General features: G+C 50.7%; 1 protein-coding gene across 11 annotated transcripts in view; it reads left to right on the plus strand.

The window, feature by feature from the left end:
• The first annotated feature begins 359 nt into the window (after positions 1-359).
• The window catches only part of LOC100072403 (tubulin alpha-3 chain), a 45,069-nt gene continuing 23,826 nt past the window's right edge, over positions 360-21,602 (plus strand). Inside the window, exons 1-5 of one of the 11 annotated variants that reach the window (XM_070273883.1) lie at positions 13,595-13,688; positions 14,233-14,328; positions 14,689-14,932; positions 15,506-15,695; positions 16,081-16,169. In XM_070273883.1, the coding sequence (XP_070129984.1) occupies positions 15,527-15,695; positions 16,081-16,169 (258 nt within the window). In that variant the 5' untranslated portion in view covers positions 13,595-13,688; positions 14,233-14,328; positions 14,689-14,932; positions 15,506-15,526. Of the gene's footprint in view, positions 390-13,573; positions 14,085-14,232; positions 14,329-14,688; positions 14,933-15,505; positions 15,696-16,076; positions 16,170-21,602 lie in introns of those variants that run through there. The other 10 variants (XM_070273884.1, XM_070273882.1, XM_070273887.1 and 7 more) reach the window with 10 other exon arrangements.

Raw genomic sequence — 21,602 nt, forward strand, 5'->3', positions numbered from 1 at the left:
ACAGCACGCCTGGGATGGCTCCCCGCGGGCCTCACACCCTAAACCAGTGCAGCTGGCCTGGCGAAACCAAGAGTCCCTGATGCCCAAAATAGCTGGGAAACCCCGACACCAGCCCCATCCTGGCAGCAGGTGCTTCTCTCTGCCTGGGGAGGGAGGGGGTCCAGCTTCAGAAGCTTCCAGCAGCCCAGCTGGAGAAGGAGCCCGCATCCCAGCACCAAGGCCACCCCAGCCCCTGTAACCAGGCTGAGCTAGGCAGCATCTCGAGATCACGGTCAATCAGCAGTTAGGAGAGGCATCTTCTGTTCCAGAATCTTCTGTCGCTGTGGATCCTGTGCCTTCCCCAGAGGCCCCAGGAAGCAGAGCTGCAGCCGACCATGGGGCACAGCCAGGTACTCGGAGCTCAGAGGAGCCCTGGGTGGGCAGGGCAGGACGTGGCACACTGTGGGTCACATCTCACCTTCTGACTCCAGGCTGGGGACTTTTGGGGGAATTAGGCCAAATATGGGGAGGGGAGGAGAAATGTGGCCCCTCGCAATGGCTGCCCTGGGAGCCCAGGGTCTGGAGAAATAATGTGAGGCCAAGAAGCACATGAGACTAGTCGCTCATGAGACTGGTCAGCCACATCCACCATCCCTGAGGCCTCCTGGGGGCCTGGGCTGTGTGGGGCCCTTGGCTTTTCTTGTCCCGGGCAGGGTGGGGCTGGTCCAGCTGAGGCTGAAGTGAGACCTGGAAGGTGCCTGCTCATTCACTGAGGGAGTAGGGAGGGGGCTGTGGCTCTGGGGTCCCTGGAGAGACTTGTCCGTGTGCAGCCTGAGACTCACAGCACAAATGAGACCCCCGTGAGGATGACAAGGGGTGGTGGATTCTGAGGGTCCTGCACAGTCGGCAAAGGTGGTCTGGTGGCAGCAGCAACTTCAGCCACCTCCAAACAGGGCTTGGGAGCCGGACCTCTGGGGCTGCGGGGGCAGAGGGAGGAGGGGGTCCTGGGGGTCAGCATGAGCAAAGACACAGAGGGGGACTGCAGCACCCCTCAGCTGGCGCACCCAGGCCCCCACTGAGGGACCCTGACCACTCCGCCTCGAAGACCCCAGACTCCTGTCTCCTGCGCCACCTGGCCCGCCATCATGCTCGCCACCCAGAAAGCCCTTGCATTCTGCACCCCGTGGCCAAGCCCTGCCCTGGGGAGGAAGGAGACTCAGACGCAGACAGTGACCTCTGGACAGAGAGGGGACGTGGAGAGGATGCTGGGATCCAGGCCCAGGGCAGGGCCCTGGGGGGTGCACAGGAGATCTCCCAGGTGGACAGTGGATGGGTGGTCCGTGCTGCAGGCAGGGCTGAAGTGGGGAAGGGCAGGAACACACAGGCTGAGCCCAGTCAGTGGGCCGGAGTGCCTGGAGCCCCACAGCCCAGCAGAGAGGCAGGGACGGAGCTCAGAGGAGGCGAGGCAGGGGGTAGAGGCCCCTGAAGCCCTCAGCCCTGACCAGATCTGAGATTTCAAAAGGCAGCTGTGCCCTGTGACACTATGGAGTGGCCTACTGTCCTTGTATCATTTATGAAACACGGGGACACATTATCCAGCTAAACCACTCACGGATTCTATGACGCTGACGGTCAGGATCATCATCTCATTTCACAGGGAGGAAAACTGAGGCTCAGAATGATTAATACCCCAAAGAGCAAGACAGAGCCAGCTCCTGGGTGTCTCTACTCCCAGCCTGGGACGTCCCATCGGCTGGATGGGGAGACAGCCCAGGAGAGGCATGGGCCTGGTCAAGCTCACAGGGGCTGTGCCATAAGGAGTGCTGTCCTCTGCCAAGCTCCCAAACTGCTCACCTGGGGTGACCTCCCTGCATCATTCTCCAGTCCTGACCCCACTTCAGGGGTACAGAAAGGAGGGCACGCCTCCACCCCACGGCTGGGAGGAGGGAGGCAGGCTGGCCAGGGGCCCAGGGGAACTCTGTGGTGGGATCCCAGACCCTAGGGTCAGACAGGGAGGGGTCCTTTCACTCGCGATCAGCCCTTCTCAGCCCTTGACCTTGGGTGGCTTGCCTCCCTTCTGAGGGCCTCAGTTTCCTCTGTACAAGGGAGCAATAATGAGTGTCTCCCCCACAGGGTGGGTTTGGAGATTAAAGGAGACAACGCCTCTGACTTGCCTGGCCCATGATGACCCTCACCAACCCCAGTTATTGCTTTCTTCTCCTGGGCCCCAGGTCTGCCTCTGACATGCTGTGTGACCCTGGGCAAGTTGCTTTCACTCTCTGAGCCCCAGCTTTCCCCTCTGCTCAAGGAGGAGCTGGGTGAGAGGTTCCAAGGGCCAGTCTGCTGGGAAACTGTAGGATTCCTAGATGATGGGATGGGCACAGAGGCCCCGGGCCTGGAAGGACAGCGAGGCCTGAGGTGGAACGTGGCCGGAGAGAATGGCCTCCCCCAGGTCTTGTGGCCCTGCTGGTCGCCCTGAGAACCCCCAGGCTAAAGTGAATCCTAACCTGACCTAAACCAGAACTTAGGGTGACAGAAAGGGAGCAGTAAGGGGAAGAGAAATCAAGCCCTTGGTCAGTGGGGCGTGGGACAGGGGACAAACAGGGACAGGTGTGGCCCGAGGAGGGCCAGGGCAATCTCAGGGCTAGAGCCAGAAGTTTGTGCTGCCCACAGTGGAGGGTAGCCGAGCCCTCCCCGCACCTGGCCCCTTCCAGCCCCCGCCCCGGCCTGAGGCTGCCCCATGGCTGCCTCCTGTGATAGGACATTTGGGACCCTCTCCCTGGTCTAACAGCGAATCCAGCAAGTGAGCCGCACAGGCTCCGTCAGTACAGAAACCCACGCTGTGCTGTGCAGGCCACGCAGGCCTCGTCAGCCTGCGACCGAATGGCCCTGCAGCTCCTCGTGTCGTGACTGAAGATGTCCCCTGGAGAGATGCACAACAGGAAAGGACAAAAGGGACCTCACTCTCACGTGTCCCAGCCGCATTGCTCAGAGATCAAGGCAAAGAGGGGCGACCTGGTCCTTGCCTCCCTCCACACACAGATAACACCCACATTCCAAGCCTTGTTTGATGTACAACCAGAAACTTCACGTTCTCTTAGAAGTAGACGATTGTCAGACGTGTAAGGCCTTTCCGCATGGACAGCACTCTGTTAAAAGGTGTGTAAACAACACGCGGGGCTGTGGGCCTCAGGGCACCCCCTCAGCATCCTGTGCTGGGCTGCTTCCCAGGGCTCGAGTTCCTCACTTTGATTATTGAATAAACTCCTTCATCTAACCTTTAGCCACACTATTTCAGCCGGCAAATTGACAACTACGAAGGGACTCAGAGAGACTGCCTAAGACCGCCTAGAGCCTGAAGGGGACCCAGGGCCATGGTACCAGCAAGCGCCCTTTGAGCCCACCCAGCTCCCCGGAGCTCCATCTGAGGCAGGGTTAGTCTTTCCTGGGTCTCAGACCTCCCGACCAATGGTTGAAGGTCTTTGAGTCTATTCAATAGGTGTCTTGTGTTTATCCGCGTGGGACAGGTGACCCTCTGTGTTCTCAGAAGAGGGAATTCCAAACTTGGTGCTCGGGTTTCCAGACTTTTGAGCCAAGAAAAATAAGGAGAATAACTGGTGGCTTGAGTAGAGTTTTCCCTTTTTTGCCTCCTTGACAAGTGAGAACTGGTTCGGCTAGCCAAAAACGAAACTACTCATGAATGAGGGCCAGCCTTGGCTGACTCCGAAGAAAAGAGACACTTGCTCCCTCTGGCTGGCAATGCCAGTGTCTCTGGGTGACCAGGGGACAAGCGGAGACTTGTCCACTGGAGTCTGAGATCCATCCTCAAGATGTGTAGCGGTCACACAGGGAACTCCAAACCAGGGAATTAAGTATTCGGCTTGTCCAGGGATGTGCTATAGGGTGATCACCTGTGCTCTGAGCCCTGTGATTATTTTAGACAATCAGCAGGAGAAACCAAGGCCCAGAAGGGTGGGACGAACTCCTTGGGGACACTCTGAGGAGCTGTGCCTATGAGCAGCACCCTTTTGATCTACCACACTAAGCCACTAGTTTTGCTTGCTGGACCGGAAGGGGAAAGTAAACATCAAAGCCTGTCAGGACACCTGACATCCAGCTGTCTGCTAGTGCTCTGGCAAATTTAATGTTCAATACTTATGGAGCACAAACTTGCAAATAGCTCCCTAAATGGGGGGATGGTACTAAAGAAATCTTCCTAAATATTCCTAAAAGAAATTTCTAAAGGAGATCTCACTATAAAATAGCCAAAATGGGACAGTTTCAACTTACCCAAACTAGTGTATTTGTGTACGTAACTGGGGAAAGCCAACTAAAAAACTAAAGAGTCAGAATGGGATGCGTATTTCGATAGGTAACTGGAAGCATCCAAGAGAGAAAGTGATGGAGCAATTAATGAATAAAACTCTATTTGAGACTGTCTCTGAGTTAAAGAAAACTGCTGAAGCTAGCACAGCACCCAACTTGGTAAATCCTTTAACAGCTCGCCCATTATACCTGCTGCTTTCAGAGCCACCAGGTCTGGATGCCATTTCATTATCTCCTCTGCCCTCACCAATACCTCCACTAAGGCACAGCCAGAGAGATCCAGTCCCCTGTGCCATTATTGCCCACCTGAGAGAAAACAGCAACCAGGGAAGGAGGCGGAGCTATATGACACCCCAGTGTACTCCTTGGGCCAAATCAGAAATAAGAGCCATAACCAAGGATTTTCCAGACCCCTGAAGGAACTCAAATTGCTAAAGAATTTGAGTTAACAATCAGAATTTATGTTCCAGGATTCTCAGATCTTTATCAGCTAATTCATATGATTGCCTCAAAAATTAAAGGTAAGGAACAGGTGGAAAGGGAGGATTAACAAACCCTATGGATGACGTTACACACCAAGGAGTGGAAGACAAGCAAAGAAATGTAGACACAGTACAAGATCTTTCGAGAGTCATTCCAAAAATATTTCCTAAGATGGCACAACTTGTGGGGATAGGGACCATCCATGACAACTATTGGGTACTTCCTATAGCGAGCTGGTGGGCCCTTCTTGGCCACAGTGAGACTATGCCATGAGGGGAAGCTATTTTGGTTCTAGGTTGTGAACGTAGGGGAGGAAGACATTCCTCTACCCAGTCTGGGTCCTTCTGGCTGTGCTACAAATTAAATTCTCATGAGATAGAATAACAGGAGAAAATTAAACAAAGCTTTATAACATGTATACATGGGAGAGAATCAGGGAAACTGAGCAACTCGCCGAAATGGCAGAGGCTATTCCCTTAAATACCAGCTTCAGCTAAAGGCAAAGGAGGACGTTAGAGGTGGGGGAGTCAGCTGTGGGCGATGACCGGAAAAGAATAGTAAACAAGAGGAAGGTTATTACGCAGATTTAAGTCCTTGCCTTCCGCATTGGTAAGAGTTTTTAGAGGTAAGGTCATCCCCCTTCTTCCTGGGACAGAGAGGGAGACACCTTTACAGATGGAGATTTCCATTACAAATGTAAATGTCTCTTACAAAGGGTAAATAAATTCTAATTTTCAGAGCTTCTCCTATGTCTGTAGTTTGTAAAAGTAACCAGCCCAAAATAGTCCTCATGCCAAAGAGACACATTTTGGGATGGCCAATTCCGATCCCCCACATGAGCAATGTAGAGGGATATGGCTATGCCTGCAGGAACAATGGAATTCAGAAATAACCCTTACTTGGCCTATGATAAAATCTCCTGTCTTGGGGCCGGCCCTGTGGCTGAGTGGTTAAGTTTGCCCACTCGACTTCAGTGGCCCAGGGTTTTGCCAGTTCAAATCCTGGGCATGGACATGGCACCACTCATCAAGCCATGCTGAGGTGGCATCCCACATGCCACAACTAGAAGGACCCACAATTACAAATATACATCTATGTATTAGGAGGCTTTGGGGAGAAAAAGAAAAAATAAAATCTTTAAAAAAAAAAAACCAAAAATCTCCTGTCCAAAACAATATATGGTATATGGGAAAGGGTCGCTTTTACTGGGAGGGAATAAGAAATCGTACGGCTCAACTATCAAATCACTATAGCTACCAAACTGAATTGAAGATGAACAGTTCAGATGTTTGGTGTAATACAGGATTATCAAATAAACTCCTTCGTTTAACCTTTACCTAGACTCTTTATTTCAGTCGACAGTGGGAATGCTGCCACGCTTCAGCCAAGTCTAGTGGTCGTTATTAACACAAATCCTATTTATCAGCTTGGGGAGTGCAGTGGGAGGGAGTTTTTTCAGCTGAGGATTGATGTCATTCCTTCAAGCCTCTGCTCCCTGGACAGACACCAACGGAGTGAATTTTGTGGCTTGTTGAGAAGTCAGTGAGCTGGTGGCCAGGTGACCATCCATGTCCTCCTTAAGGTTGGGCCCCACTCTTGCTCATGGGAGGGTGGTTGTGACAGAGGAGGCAGGGTAGGCTAACCTAGGAGTGGCTATCAGAACAGGGTTTCTCAAACTCCCATGTGCACATGAACCATGTGGGTAACTGGGTTGAGAGTTTAGCTAAACTACTCCACAGTATTGCTGCCTCGGCTACCCCTTCATGTGGCCACGTGGCCTGCAGGGACCTTGAACTGACGTTAGAACTTCCTAAGAGTGCACGCCCTAGACAACAGTCCACAGACTCCTAAGTAAGTGGAAGTTCCTGACGTGACTCCCTCAAAAGCCCTTGTGATAAGAATTTGTGGCTCCCAGGCCATGAAGCGTACCAAAATCCCACTGGTTTTGGTCTGAATTGACCAATCCGGCCTTAGCCTGGGACCCCAAAGCACTCCAGTCCTGGACCCTAATAAAGGCACATGCCCCTTGTGCTCTGCCTCGACCTCCCTGCGGGCCCTTGACTCTTTTGCAGGCCCCTATTTGCAGTCTTCTGTTGAACTGTGGCTCAACATCCAACCCCCCAGGGCTCTACTTAACAGAGGTTCCTTTAACAAAGTCACAGAAATCTTGTTGAAACGCAGGTTCCCATGGTCTGTGATGGGACTTGAGAGTCTGCATTTCCAACAAGCTCCCAGGTGAGGCTGGTGCTGCTGGTCTTAGGGATAACACTTTGACTAGCAAGGCTCTAGACCAGCGGTACTTGTCGCATTCAGTGTTCTGTGTTGATATCCATATTCTGTATCTGTGCTGCCCGATAAGGTAGCCACCAGCCACATGTGGCTGAGTACCACGTGTCCGGTGGGACTACAGAACTGAATATTACACTTTACTTAATTTTAATTATTGTAAATTTGAATGTGGCTAGTGGCTACTACATTATACAGCACAACTCCAGACAGGGAGCTCTATATAGACAGGGGCCATATTTTCATCTCACCCTTGGGTCCCCATTACTTAGCAGAGTGCCTGGCCCATACCGGATCCTTCCTAAGTATTTATCGACTACATTATGACATCACAGAATTGAAGAAAGAGTTTTAAGCCATGTTTGCTAGAACCCTGTGGTTTTCAGTGACCAAAACTCACCTGGAACATGACCTTCCAAAGACTATATTGGCTTCACTGACCAACCGTGGAAAGATCAGGGTTGTGACTGATCTTGGGGAGGGTTGAAGCCAGAAACTAATTCAACAGCGTACTTTTTCTCAAGCCTTTTGTGTGTATGCTGGTTCGTTCCCTCAAGCTGGTTGTCCTCACTGGGCCGAAACCAGTATCACAGCTCTGGACTGACAGCTCTAGACTTCCGAACCTAGATCCTCATGACCACACGAAATAGGGCAGTTTCCCATCAAAATCAGTCAGAAAACACCAAGGGAATTTCTCTGATTGGCTGAGCTTGGGTCATGTGCCAATTCCTGGACCATTTGCTGTGGCCAGGGCTCTGGGACTCTTAAGAATGGCCCAGCCAGACTCAAGGATGCCCCTCCATGTTCAGGATGGCCTCCACCACACATAAGGTTGGAGTGGGGAGGAGCAGGTCTCAGAGATGGGGTATGCTCGACAGGCCAATTACATCAAAAATGTGAGGAGAGGGGTGGAGACAGGGTTTACAATTCCTGTGAATGTTTGTTGAAAGGGATTTCTTTGAGCTGGACTGAAGACATGGAATTGCCTTCTCTGATTATGTCAAAAGGCATAATGAGAATAAGAAGATTCCATTGGCCAAACTGGTTTCCCTCTACTCCCCCTAACCCGGCTATGTTAGTGAGGCCATGGGTTCTGGAAACCAAGGCATCCCAAGGGAAGGCAACATCTGAAATTGGAAGCTGAGCAGGATTTTGTTGGATGGAGAAGTGGAAGGAGAGAAAGAACATCCCAGGGAGGAGAAATAGCATATGCCGAGGCAAGTTGGCAAACAAAGGAACACAGCATGTGGAGGAGGAATGCTGTGGAGGGAGGCCTGGGGCAGTGGGTGAGGAGCAGGAAGTGGACTGGAGGCGAGACCGCAGGGGGCCGTGAGTGCTGAGTGACGGGGTTTGGGCTCTCAGCTGTGGGAAACAGGAAGCCACTGGAGGTCTTAACAAGGGGTGGTGGAGTCAGAGCTGGGTGTGTTCTAAGAGACCGCTGTGGCTGGGTTTGGAGGATGGACAAGCTGGTGCCAAGGATGAGGCTGTCCCAGTATGTCGTTAAGGAACTGCTGCCTCAGAGGTGGGCGGCGGAACACCAAGCTCCACTCAGGCTGCCCGTGTCCTTTCTCCGGCTCATGCTCAGACCTTGACCAGGCTGTATCCAGATCTCAGCTGTGCCACTTCCCAGCACTGGGACACCGAGGAGGTTACCGTACTTCCCTGAGCCTTGGTCTCCTCGTCTGGAATATGGGGGTGGGAATACCCACCTGGCGTGGCAGTTGTGAGGTTGCAAGGCCAAAATGGATGTGATGGCCCCAGACCGGGGACCCCAACCTGCATAGAGGAGGAGCTCAGCAAGTGCAGCTGTTGTTACTAATGCTCGGTTACCCCTGAGCACATGTGCAGGCAAGAACTTTAAACAGGGACGACATGGGGGGCAGTGACATCAAAGGACTGAAGCTTCTTGGGGCAGCTGTGTAACCAGGCCAGGCTGACTTCTCCTGAACTCCAATGTGAGAGTCCTCCAGCCCACAAGCCCATGGCTCTCGCTCCTCCTGGAGACTCTGTCTAAATTGGAACATACCAGAAGAGGCTGGTTTCCAAGAACACTTCCTGGGAGGCCAGGCTGGACCCCCAGGGAACACAAGGGCATCGTCCTGCATTTTAGACCATGTCCTGATTGCCCTGTTTGCCAGGCCAGCTCTGCGTCCCAGTGGAAAAACTTGGTGTGGAGCCAGGATGACCCAGGCCTGAAACTGGCAGAGGAGAGTTTCTCTGCCTCAAGGGGACTCAGGTTCTCCATTCGGAAGATGGGAACAGCACTGCCCACATGGGGTCTATTGTTGGGAGTAAGTCAGCTAATGCCTGTGGCATGTGGTCACGTGGCAGGGTCTCCAGCGGGGCATCAGGAAGTGCACTCATTGAGTCCCTGTGAGGTGCAAGCCCCTTGTTAAGTGCTGGCTGTACCCAGACAGATAAGATGTGGATCCCGGCCTCGAGGGCAGGCTCGGGGCACTGAGGACGGAACACACAGCAAACAGTCAGATAAGACAGTCCCTGCTCGGTACTGGTCCTCTCAACAAGTGTGTCAGTGTCTGTTGAATATGAGTTTTCCGTGGAAGTAATGATATACTTCAAAATGACATTCATGTCTTGGCGGCTAGGGCCCTACAGTTTACTTGAATAATCACAAACACTAGAAGTAACCATCTGTACAGAAGTCTGCTGTTCTTGTAATAATAATAATAATAATAATAATAATAATAATAATAGTATTGTGATGGCAGCATCTCATTTGATCTTCAAAGAAGAGGGACGATATCTACTGGGTAGATAGCAGTGTCCCCATTCCGCAGATGAGTTAACAGAAGCTCCAAGAGGTGACATGAGCTACGTAAGTGCACACAGATTGGAAGAGCTGGGTCTAAAACTTAAACCAGATCCAACATCTAATCCTTTATTCTTATTATAAAACACACTGCATGGAACATCCTCAGGAAATGTGTGGTGATAACAAACACAAAGGAGCTGGTCAGGAACTGGTGAGCTCACAAATATTGAGCATCTAGTACATTCCAGACTTGCCCTCTGACTAGGGGGATTCCCACCCTTGTGGGGCTATAGAGGGGAAGACCACCATCCAATAAATAGTGACACTGATGCTCTTAAGAGACACTCCACTCACATGCTCATAACCAATGTACCGAATAAACTGATGCTCACTCTGCTTCTGTAAAATGTGCTGACTGATCCCATGGTCTACCAAGGACTGGCAGCCTGGGCCATCCCTGCATAACCAGGGACTCCGCCAATGGACGCTCTGCTCTGGCGCTCCTGTTGGGCTGGCTGAGCCTTTCTCAGAGCTGTGCTGTGGTCTGAGGCTCTTCCTGCGCAGTCCTCCTTCCCTCCCCCTCTCCTTTCCCAGGTGTCAGACCCATCCATAGTCTGAAGGCTCTGCCTGCTCAGTCCTGCCCCCTCCCTCTTTCACTCCACAGAGGTTTCCTGCAAGAAATCCTGTGCACTTCTGGTTCCATCTCGGTGCCTGCTTCCCAGAGGACCTGACCTCCCTGAGCATCCTGCACAGTGAGGTTCACCCAGAGGCCTGATGCAGGGGCAACTAGTGTAAGAGATGGAAAACAGAGCTCCTGGAGGAAGGAGTGATGGGAGCCGGCGTGGCTGTTGAGAGAATTAGTTCAAAACTAAATGACTCCCCTACTTTCTGGTGGTCACACTTGGGTGACTCTTTGAAACCCTCTGTGCCTCAGTTTCCTTCTGTGCAAAATGGGAATAATGATGTTACCTCCTTCCTAGAGCTTTTTGATTCAGTGAGACAATCCATGTGCAAGAGCTCAGAGCTGTGTCCTGGGGAGGCCGTGGCAGAGACCCAGGGCAGGACTGCGCAGAGGCTGCTTGGAGCCCCATGGGGGTCCAGGGTGGTCTCACCTTTCTGTGGCCTCTGTAGTCTCTTAAATAGCCCCCTCAGCTCCTCATGCAGAAATGAGACCCAGGGGCGGCACAAGCCCCTGTCCTCTCTGCCCATAAATGTAGCCCCAGGAAAAAAACCTCTGTGGGGGTTTTGACTGGGAGATGTGGTGTCACTATGGCAGTCTGACTACTATCCGGGTCATTTGATCCCTGGAAACTGCCAGATCAGATAATGCTGTAGGTGTGCGTGACTCTCTGCGTCAGATGTCCTGACTAAGGGCCCTTGTCTCCAGGTCCCATGGAGACCATCTCCCTTTCAGTGAGCCTCAAGCGGAAGCTGGTTTCAGCTGGTGTGTTCAAGCTCAAAGTTTAGGAGAGGATGCTAATTTAGAGGTCTACACTTACCCCTCTATCGTGTGGCTTGATCCATGATGGTGCAGAGGCTCACTAACTAACAAAGGTTGAAATACTGGAATTTGCAAATTTTTACATTAGGAAACATTTTAATTGGAGAGTAATATATGTCCATAAGTGTAAAAATAAGAAGTGTACAGCTCACGCGTTTCACAGAGAACACGCCTGTGGAACCAGCACCCAGACCAACAAAAGGAACATTATCAGCCCCCACCATCCGCCAGACCCCTTCCAGCCACGGCCTCCCCCCAAGTGTAACCACTCTTCTGACTTCCAGCTGCCTGGTTCCTTTTGCAGTTTTGAACTTGATGTAAATGGCAGCACACGGCATCTCTGGGTCTGGCTTCTTTCTTGACATCATGTGTGACATCCATCCACACGGCGTGGAAGCAGTAGATCGTTCATTCTCATGCGGATGGTATTCTGCTGGGTGAATACAGCACAATTGAGCCATTCTTCCAGTGAGGGACATTTGAGTTGACTCCAGTTTGAGGCTATTACAAATAGTGCATTCTAGTATGCGTAGTTTTGTGAAAATTTATGCACATTTGTGCTAAGCATCAGAGTTTTACTATTTAACAATATAAATTGGAAAGGGGTGAGTTTATGATATTATTCTTCTCGATCTCTTTCATGATGATATAAATATGCTTTGGGATTGGGAGAGAAAGGGGTGAAGTCACACTAGGACACATCCCGCTGCCTCTGGGATCTCGGTCCCAGTTTTAGCAGGTCCCCATATGACCATCACCTGGCCCTGGGAGGAAAGAGGGTTTCTGCAGGTTTTGTGGGAAGAGTTTCGAGCAAGGCCCCATACAGCATCTCACTCAGGGGGTGGTGGCGGGACCCTCACAGGATGCTCCTCAGACCCTCAACTCTGCCTCCCATGCACCCCACGACCTCAGGCAACTTACTCAACCTCTCCTGTCTCAGAGGTTTCATCTGTAAGGAACGGTTAGGAATGGATGATCTTTTGGTGGACTGGAGCATTTGTTTCTGTTGGATGGCTACCTAGGAGTGGAAATGCTGCTCATGGGGAGGGTGTATATTCAGCTTTAGGAGGTAATGCCACACAGGTTTTCCAAGCGTTTGTACCAATTTACACTCCTGCCAGCAGCATATTCAATTTATACTCTTTCCACATTCTCTCTAGCACTTGGGATGGTCAGTCTTCATAACATTAGCGCAGTAGTGTCTCCCTGCAGTGTAAATAGGCATGCCCTGGATTTCTGACGGGGCTGAGCACCTTTTAATGACTTTATCAGCTCTCTGAACATCCCCTTTTGTTAACGTCTGTCCCAGTTTCTTGACCATTTGGTTGGGTTGTCTGTCTTTAACTTGTTGATTTGTACAAGTTCTTTGTAAATTCTGGATAGGAGCCCATAGTTAGTTACATGTTTTGAAAATATCTGTTCCCACTCTATGGCTTGACTTTTCGCTCTCTTAATGGTGTATTTAGTGAAGAGAAGTTCTTATGGCTTCGGTGTAATGAAACATATGAGGGTTTTCCTTTACGGATGGTGACTTTTGCCTTGTTTAAGAAAGCTTTCTCTACCCCAAGGTTACAAGCATTATCTCCGCTGCTGGCTTCTACAAACTTTGTTGATTTGCCTCTCACATTTAGATCCACAACCCAGCCAGGAGTGATTTGAGTGTGTGGCGTGAGGTAGGGGGACGGGAAAACTCCATATTGAACGGATAGCCGGTCTCCCCACATCCCTCTATAGACTCAGTGCCACTCCAATCCAAACCCAATAGGACTTCTGTTGTTGTATGAAGGACCTGAGAATGGAGTCTAAAATTTATATGCAAATGCCAAAGGCCAAGAATAGCTAAGATAACCTTTCAGGGGAAGAACAAAGAAAGTCCTGGTACCAAGACTACTGTAAAGCTAAAGTAATTGAGACTGTGTGATATGAGCACAAAGAACCAAGCTGACCTCTGGACCCAGTGAAGAGGCCTGAACCAGCCCAGACACACACACACACACACACACACACACACACGCGCACACACAGAGACACATGCTTTGTGACAAAGGTGGTCCCACACAGCAGTGGGAGAAAGACAGTTCTTTCAATAAATGATGACAGGTCGATTGGACATCCAGATGTCCCAGGTCCGGCCTCCTGTCACGTTCAAGCGGAGCCTGCTCCTGCCTGCCTCGACCGCAGGCCCCGCCCCAAGGTCACGTGACACCCGGCCCCGCCCCCTCGCTCCCCCTCCCCCTGTGGTTCCTGAGGACCCTGTCTCCAGGACTCCATGCTGCCTAGCACAGTGAGCCCCTGGTGGGCGGCGAGCCCCGGGGCGGGGTGTGGGAGCCTCAGGGACCGGTCAGTGTCGCCTGGGGCGGCTGAGTCTAGGGGCTGTTTGGGGTCCGAGGGTGCGGGCGCCTCCCGGGAACCCCTTCTCCCCACCCACCGCGTCCCTATCCAGGTCCCCACCCGCCTTGGCCTTCCTTGGCTGGTGGGCCGCCGACCGTTAGCCGGCGTGGGGTCCCCACCCTTAGACCCCAGAGTCCTGGGCAAGCGGCTTCGGGGATGGGGGCTGGGTACTGCCCAAAGCACGCTCGCGGGGCCCACGGTAAAGGGTGGTCTGGAGCTAATCTGCGCACATTGGGCGCCAGGATCCTAGAGGGTGCAGTCACCCTGAGTTAATGGAGGAGCCTCTGGCATACTCCAGAAGCAAATGGAACCTCTGGGGCCTCTCTAAGGATGCGAATGCCAGAGGTGAGGTTGGGTGAGGTGAGGCCTCAGGATGGGAGACACCCCCCCTCCAGCGCTGCAGGCCCACTTAGTGGGTGGCTGGCCCATGGTGTGCACTTGGACAGCCCCTGGGCCCTCATGACCCGGAGTACTCTCACCCACTCCCCTTCAGCCAGCCGGGGGTGCCCCCTGGAGCCTGCTTCTCTGTACTGCTCCCAGTTAAATTCCCAGAGGAGGAAAAAAACCTAAGCAAACAGATTCTCTCCAGGTGAGAAACCTTGAGTCTAATTATCCTTTAGGCTGCTCCTTGAGAAATCCTTTACCATATTCTTCCAGGCCAGCGGGGATGGAGGGAGAGAAGGGCCCCAGCGTTTGGGCAGGTGGGATTCAGGAGAGCAGTGAGCAGGGGAGCGGGGACACTCCACCTTTGCTTGAGGCCCTCCCTGCACAGGTTGTTGGCTTTCTCCCTCAGACCAGCAAGAGGGGGATTTAACCCATCTGGGTCAGACGCCCGGGAGGGGAGACAGATTGTGCTGCTCCTGATGCCCTTCGACCCCTGCCCTGTTGCTGGGTTCTCTGAAGCTGGCACCCTGACTGCTGGTCCGTGTCACCCCCACACCCACCCCAGGCATGCCCTCTTCCGTAAAGAGACCGAGACTGACCAGAGCCTCAGTGCCCTGCATGGCACCCCCAAGAGGCCTGCTGTTGATCCCCTGAGATCGTGCAGGGGAGGCTGCGCATCCTGGCCTGGCTGGTTGACCACTCTGTGCAAGCAGAGTGGCTGAAATGGACTTCTCTGCTGGGCTCTCAGTCCAGCTCAAGGTCATGCCCCAGTCAGCCACCTGTGCTGAGGGGGCTGACTCCTGCCCCAGGTGAGATGTCTGCCCCTGCTGCTGGCCACATCCCCTCCCTTCCCTGACCCCACCCGGCCTCAGTGCCCACCCAGAAGCAGAGTAGAAATGCAGTGTCCACTCCAGACAAACGAGGCACGCTGGCATCCAGGCCCATGGGGCCCAAGAAGCCTTGGTTTACAGTCTAGAGCATGTGACTGCCTTTGGGTAGACACAGGCCACTGTAACTTCTCTTGTCCCAGTTGTCAAACACGGAGAATGAGCTAGCTGTGGATTGCGTGATGGGGCCAGCGGGATGACTCTCCGTAGCCTTAAGAACACTTCCTCACACACTCACACGGAAGCACCCAGGCCTTTGTGCTCCCGCAGGTACCACCCGAGGCCCCAGTGGAGTGTGGGGAGAAAAGAGGTCTCCTGGTCACTGCAGGTCACACCCGTGGGTGATAGAGGGTGAGCGTTTACCCTCCCTGTGTGCACTGGTGTGCCCAGCGTACACAATGGGCACACAGATCCCTGTGCCCAGACGTCTACAGCAAGGATGCCTTGGGTGTGCCCCCTGTGCCCTGGGTGCTCATCAGTCTCTCTCCCCAACAGTACGGCCTCTACACTGCCTACATGGGGCACTTCGTCCATTTCTTCCTGGGCACCTCCTGGATAGTGACTCTGGGGCCCACGGCCATCAAGTCCCTCCTGGTCTCCTACACCTTCCATGAGCCCACGTGTGCTGAGGTGCTGGCCTTCCTGGGGGGCTGCATGCACGTAGCCCTGGGGCTCCAGCTCTTGGGTAAGACTCTGAGGCCCTCTTGCTTTGGTGGGGGGCTTCCCTTTGCTCTTCCTGGGGTCCTAGACTCCTGTCTCCTTGGGATGCCCTGCCCTCAGCATTTCCTTCTTTGCATTCAAAGGGCTGACCCTGTGTGTGTGTGTGTGTGTGTGTTGGAAAGGTACCCTCCACCCTCCGCCCAAGCCCATTCTGCTCAGAGGTCAGGACACTTGGGGAAATGTCCAGGGCCTCAGACCCTAGCCTCCCTTTCCTGCTCTCCAAACCAGCCCAAAAAGGACGTGTCACCCACCAGTCCCACCCACACCACTTCTCCCAGCCCACGTCCACCCATGTCCTCTGGGACCGAGCAGAGCTGCGACTGACTCAGTATTCCCTCTTGGTCAGCCAGGTTCCTGCTGGACGTCATCTCCTGCCCCGTCAGTCATGAAGGGTCCCACCCCCGCTGCTCCTGTCACCATCGGCCTTGGGCAGATCAAGGTGGGCTCGCTAGTTGGCGCCGCGGCACCTGCTGAGTAGCAAGACCATAGCGGTCCTGGTATGTGCGGACCACACGACACCTTGCTGTTCCAGAGCTCAGAGCACACGGTGCTCCCATGGGTCCCATGAATAAAACGACCCCTCAGGGGAGATGTTTGGGGAGGGTCAGATTCTACAGCAGGTGATTTGAGGGACCGGAAATGACAGGCCCTGCTCTTTTGGAGTTTTCGCGCCGGAGTGCTTCGTTCCCTCACAGAGTGGTTCTGTTCCGCTGCCTCTACGACACACTCAGCCAGCAGCCTTCACAGGTCACGAGCTTCCTGCCCAAATTTCCACAAGCAAATGATTCCTCCATGCCTATTTACCTAGAGTTTTTCATTTTTATGTCCTTTTCCAGTTTCTGTTGACTGTTTCAAATGCCCTGCTTCTCTATGTTTCTGTTTAAACCTTTATGAAAGTGCTATATCAGTGACCATCGGTTATCTGAGGACGTCACTGATTCTGCTCTCCCTGGGTTTGACGTTCCTGGGGGCAGGAGCTGTCGTGCTCCCTACCGCAGCCGCCCAGCGCTGTACTTGGTATAAAGCAGGTCAGTGCTCAGGTGGGTGTGCAGAATGGGCCCGAGCTGCATTGTACAAAGGAAGTCGTGGGCCCCTGGTGGTGGCTGCAGGGCCATGCCCCTGCCTCGTGACCTGGTGTCCCCACACCGGCCTCTCCAAGGCCTGGTTCCCACGGCCAGGCTCTGCTCCGGGCTGGCCCATGACAGTCTTCCCTAAGGGAGGGCAGTGAGCAGGTCAAGGACAGGAGGAGATGGGAGTGAGAGTCAAGCAGCTGACACCTCTTCCCTCTCGCTCTGTGCGGGGCCTGGATTCACACTTTCCCCCTGCACACCCCTGGGAGGCAGGCTGCTCATCTCTCCATTTAGAGAGGAGGAAACCCCTTACAAAGGTGCGGGTGATGTGACTTCTATATTACATACACACATGTCAGGGGAAGCTTGGCAAATGCTGTTTCATGGGAAAGGCTGTGCTTTATTCTGGAAACAACATCCTTCCTTGTCAGTGTCAAGAATGTTCCTTGATCATAATGTTCCTATGATCAAATGTGGGTCTAGGGCAGCTTCTCTATGCGTTCGTACTTGGTGACCCGAGGCCTCCAAGGTCATTGAACCTGGACTAGGTCAGGACAGCCATCTGGTCCCCTAGGCTGGGGTGGGGGTGGGGGTCCTCCTGACCTGCCCAGGACAGAAGGGGCGGAGGTGCAGGTTGGAGGTGTCACCTGGCTAAGTAGCGGGGACTTCTGCGGCACCAACTCCTGAGGCACCTCCGCCTGGTGAGCAGTGTGCGCCCAGGGGAGTGTACTGTGGTCGGTGATGGTCGCGTGAACTGAAGCGGGGACAGAGACGGGCATCGAGAACAGGTGCACAGCTTTGTGACAAATCCGAATGTCTTTGTATCTGGTTTGCTCACTCGTGGGAGGCACATTAAAGCCTGATGGATTTTAACAGACCCCTGCCCTGAAGAATCACTGCGAAAGCACAGAATTTCATGATCCTTTGTTGCTCTCCTGCTAGTCGCGCGGATCCGGCTCTGTGTCTATCATCTTATACAGAATTCAGCGTGAGATTCAGGGTCAACAAAGAGCCCTTTCAAAGCACTGTTGCATCCTTTTCAGTTGTATCCTTAAGGCATCTGTGACTTCTGGAATCCACTCAAACCACCAGGATGAGAGTCCCTCCAATGACTACGAATGGAATTTTCAGAAAGTTTTAGTTTTACAACTGAGAATCTGCAAGATTCAATTCTTCATAACTCCAAAATATATATTTCTTAATATTTTAGGTTTTCAAAAACTGATGCTTTTGAAAGAGATACTGTTAATTGGGCTCTGTCACTTTTAGCTCATTGTTGGCATGGAGCAGTAATAAAGGTGGGCCCACTTTCCTGTTCAGGGTGCAGATCCTTGTAAGCCAAACTCTTACACTTCTTTCCATTTGATGACTTCCCTGGGTTCCCCTCCCCCTGAAGTATGATGATTCTCTCCTGACACATGTGAATATGTTTTCTTAAACTTTCAGTGCCGTTTCCTAAAAATTAAAACGTGGAAATCCTCGTGAGTATTTCAGGATGTCCTGGTACCTAGAACGTTGACTAATAGAATTCCTCTGGGTTTGTATTCCCTAGTTCAGATCCGTTAAAGTGAGTGAACAAGATTCTGTACTCCCTTCCGGGGGTCACTTTCTATGTTGACGATGCACAGCGCAGTCTTTTAATCATCGTATCAGCTTTAATGAGGCATAGTTCACGTTCAATACAAGTCACCCTTGAAGGTGTGCAATTCAGAGTGTTTAATAGAGTCACAGAATTGTGCAACATCACCACAATTGATTTAGAACTTTCCACCATCCCTCCAAAAGGAACCCCTCCCTCGTTAGGAGACAGTCTCATTTCCCCGACCCCTAAGGCCAAGGCAAACACAAATGCGCTTTCTATTTCTATGGACTGGCGTATTTTGAATATTCCGTGTAAATGGAACCATACAGTGTCTGACCTTCTGTGTCCGGCTTCTTTCACTCAGCAGAATGGTTTCAAGGCCCATCCATGTTGTGCCATGTGTCAGCCCCTCACTGATTTTGATTGTGAATAAAATCCTGTCATAGGGCTGTAGCACAGTGCATTTCTGCTTTCCTCAGTGGGTAGACATTTGAGTATTTTCCCCTTGTTGGCTATTATGAGTATTCCTGCTATGAACATTCTGGTTCAAGTTTCACTTTTTCGGGGTGTATACCTCGGAGTGGAATTGCTGAGTCACATGGTAGCTCTCTGTTTCACGATCTGAGTGCCCAGAAGAATTTTTTCCAAGTGACTGCACCATGTTGCATCCTGCAGCAGCGTGTGAGGGTTCCGGTTTCTCCACATCTTCACCAACACTTACCATCTGTCTTTTGCATTCTAGCTGGGCTATGGGTGTGAAATGATATCTCACTGTGGTTTGGGTTGGTATTCTCTGATGGCTGATGATGTTGGACATCTTTTCATGAGCTTAACGGCCGTTTGTCTATCTTCTTTGGAGAAATGTCTGTTCAGCTCATTGGCCCATTTTTCACTTGGGTTATTTGTCTTTTTATAACTGAGTGGTCAAGTCCTTTACATATTCGAGGTATGTTTCTTATCAGATAGGCGAGTTGCAAACTTTTCTCTATATTGTGGATTGTCTTTCACTTTGTTAATGGAGTCCTTTGAATCACAAAAGTTTTGCACTTTAGCGATATCTAATTTATGCGTAATAGAGTCTTACTCGTTGGAAATGATTTAGACATTAAATCATAACCTCATCAATAGTTTGGTGGTATAAAATAAAAGTTAAACTTGAAAGGGTCAGGGAAAGGTTTGAATTAGTTTATTTCAAGATTTGCTGTAGATCCAAAGGAACTCAAAGGGAAGATATCATTTCCCTGTTCAAATATTTCTCTATTGTCCTTTTAATGTTCAGTTAATCAGGAATCAGAGCCCCTCCCTCATTTCTGATATTGGCAATAGGTGTTTCTCTCTCTTTTATTTTTCCAATTAGCCTGGCTAGAGGTTTATGCATTTTTTGATCTTTTCAAAGACCTAGTTTTGCTTTTTGGATTTCTCTATTGACTTCCCATTTCCAATCTCATTAATTTCTACTGTAATTTTTATTATTTCCTTTCCTCTGTTTGCTTTGGGCTTCCTTTGTTCTTCTTCCTCTAGATTAGATATTGTGTCAGATCTTTTTTGTTCTAATATGTGCATTTACTGCAATACATTTCCCTCCAGGTTCTGCTTCCACTGCATTCCACACATTTTAATAAGTTGTATATTTGTTTTTATTTGGTGGAAAATATTTGCAATTTCTCTTAAGACTTCTTTTTTGGTCCATATGTTGTTTAATCTGCAAATATTTTGGGCTTTTCCAGCTATCTTTCTGTTTGTATTTTCTATTTTAGAGTACTCTTTGGTCTGAGAACATACTTTGTATGATTTCTGTTGTAAATTTGTTGAGGTGTGGGATGTTTTCACCCAGAAGGTGATCTATCTGTGAATGTTGTGTGTGAGCTTTTGAGGACTGTGTATTCTGCTCTTTTGGATGCAGTGTCTTACAGATGGTCATTAGCCCTGTGGGTGGATGGCTCGCTTCACTTCATCCTTGCTGATGTTCTGCCTGCTGCATCGACGGTTCATGAGAGAGCAGGGTTAGTGCCGTCATGGTGGATTTCTCTATTTCTGTGTCCATCCACTGTGATCGTTGATTTGCCTGTGTCTCGTTGCAGTTTTATTAGTTTTTCCTCCGTTATTTTGATGTTCTGTTGTTAGAGGCGAGTACGTTAAGGACTGTTCTGTCTTCTTGGAGAATTGACCCCTTTAACATCATGGCATGCCTGTCTTTGTCCCTGAGAATTGTCCTTGTTCTGAGGTCGTCTTTGTCTGAAATTAATACAGCTCCTCTAACTTTCTTTGGATGTGTGTTCCTGCCTTGTCTTGTTCTGTCCCTTTGCCTCTAACCTAGCTGTGTCTTTATAATTAAAGTGGGTTTTGTGTAGACAACATATAGTTGGGCCTTTTTTTTTTTTAATGCATTCTGATGGTCTCTGTGTTTTAATGGCTGTGGTTAGACCGTTCCTATTTAAAGTAATTACTGATATAGTTGGATTAATAGCCACCACATTTGTAACTGTTTTCTGTCCATTGTGCTTGTTCTTTCTTTTTGTGTCTTATGGTTTTCATGGGGGGGGGGGGGGGGTTTGTGAGGTCGATTTGCCCTGAGCTAACATCAGTGCCAAGCTTTCTCCACTCTGTCTGTGGGACACTGCCACAGTGTAGCTTGATGAGCGGTGTGTAGGTCCCTGCCCAGGATCCAAAGCAGCAAACTGCAGGCCACCGGAAAGGAGCACGCAAAGCTAACCACTACACCACTGGGCCGGCCCCACTTTATTTGTTTTATACTTTTAAATTGTTTTTTGCTTTTTCTGGTGTTAATTGAGCATTTCATATGATTCCACGTTTTCTTTTCTTTTAGTGTATCCGTTATACTTCTTTTACAGTTTTTAAATGGTTTCCCTACAGCTTATAATATAAATTTACAGCTAACCTCACTTCACTTTAAAATGACGCTGTGTTTCTTTATGGTTAGTTCGGGTCCCTTATGACAGAGTCTTCCCAATTCCTCCCTCGCATCCCTTGTAAAATGGCTCTGCTACGCTTGACTTATCCATCAACTGTTGTCACCAAATGTATTTTTACTTTGAACAAGATGATTCTGCTAGACGACTTCAGAATAAGAAAAGTAAAAACTGACCACTATTTTATTTTACCTTCATTTATTGCTTCTCTGCACTCTTCCTTCCTTTAAAAGATCTAAGTTTCTGACCTACATCATTTCCCTTCTCTGAAGAACATCTTTGAACATTTC

The sequence above is a fragment of the Equus caballus genome, chromosome 7 (assembly GCF_041296265.1).
Source record: "Equus caballus isolate H_3958 breed thoroughbred chromosome 7, TB-T2T, whole genome shotgun sequence".
NCBI lineage: Eukaryota > Metazoa > Chordata > Mammalia > Perissodactyla > Equidae > Equus > Equus caballus.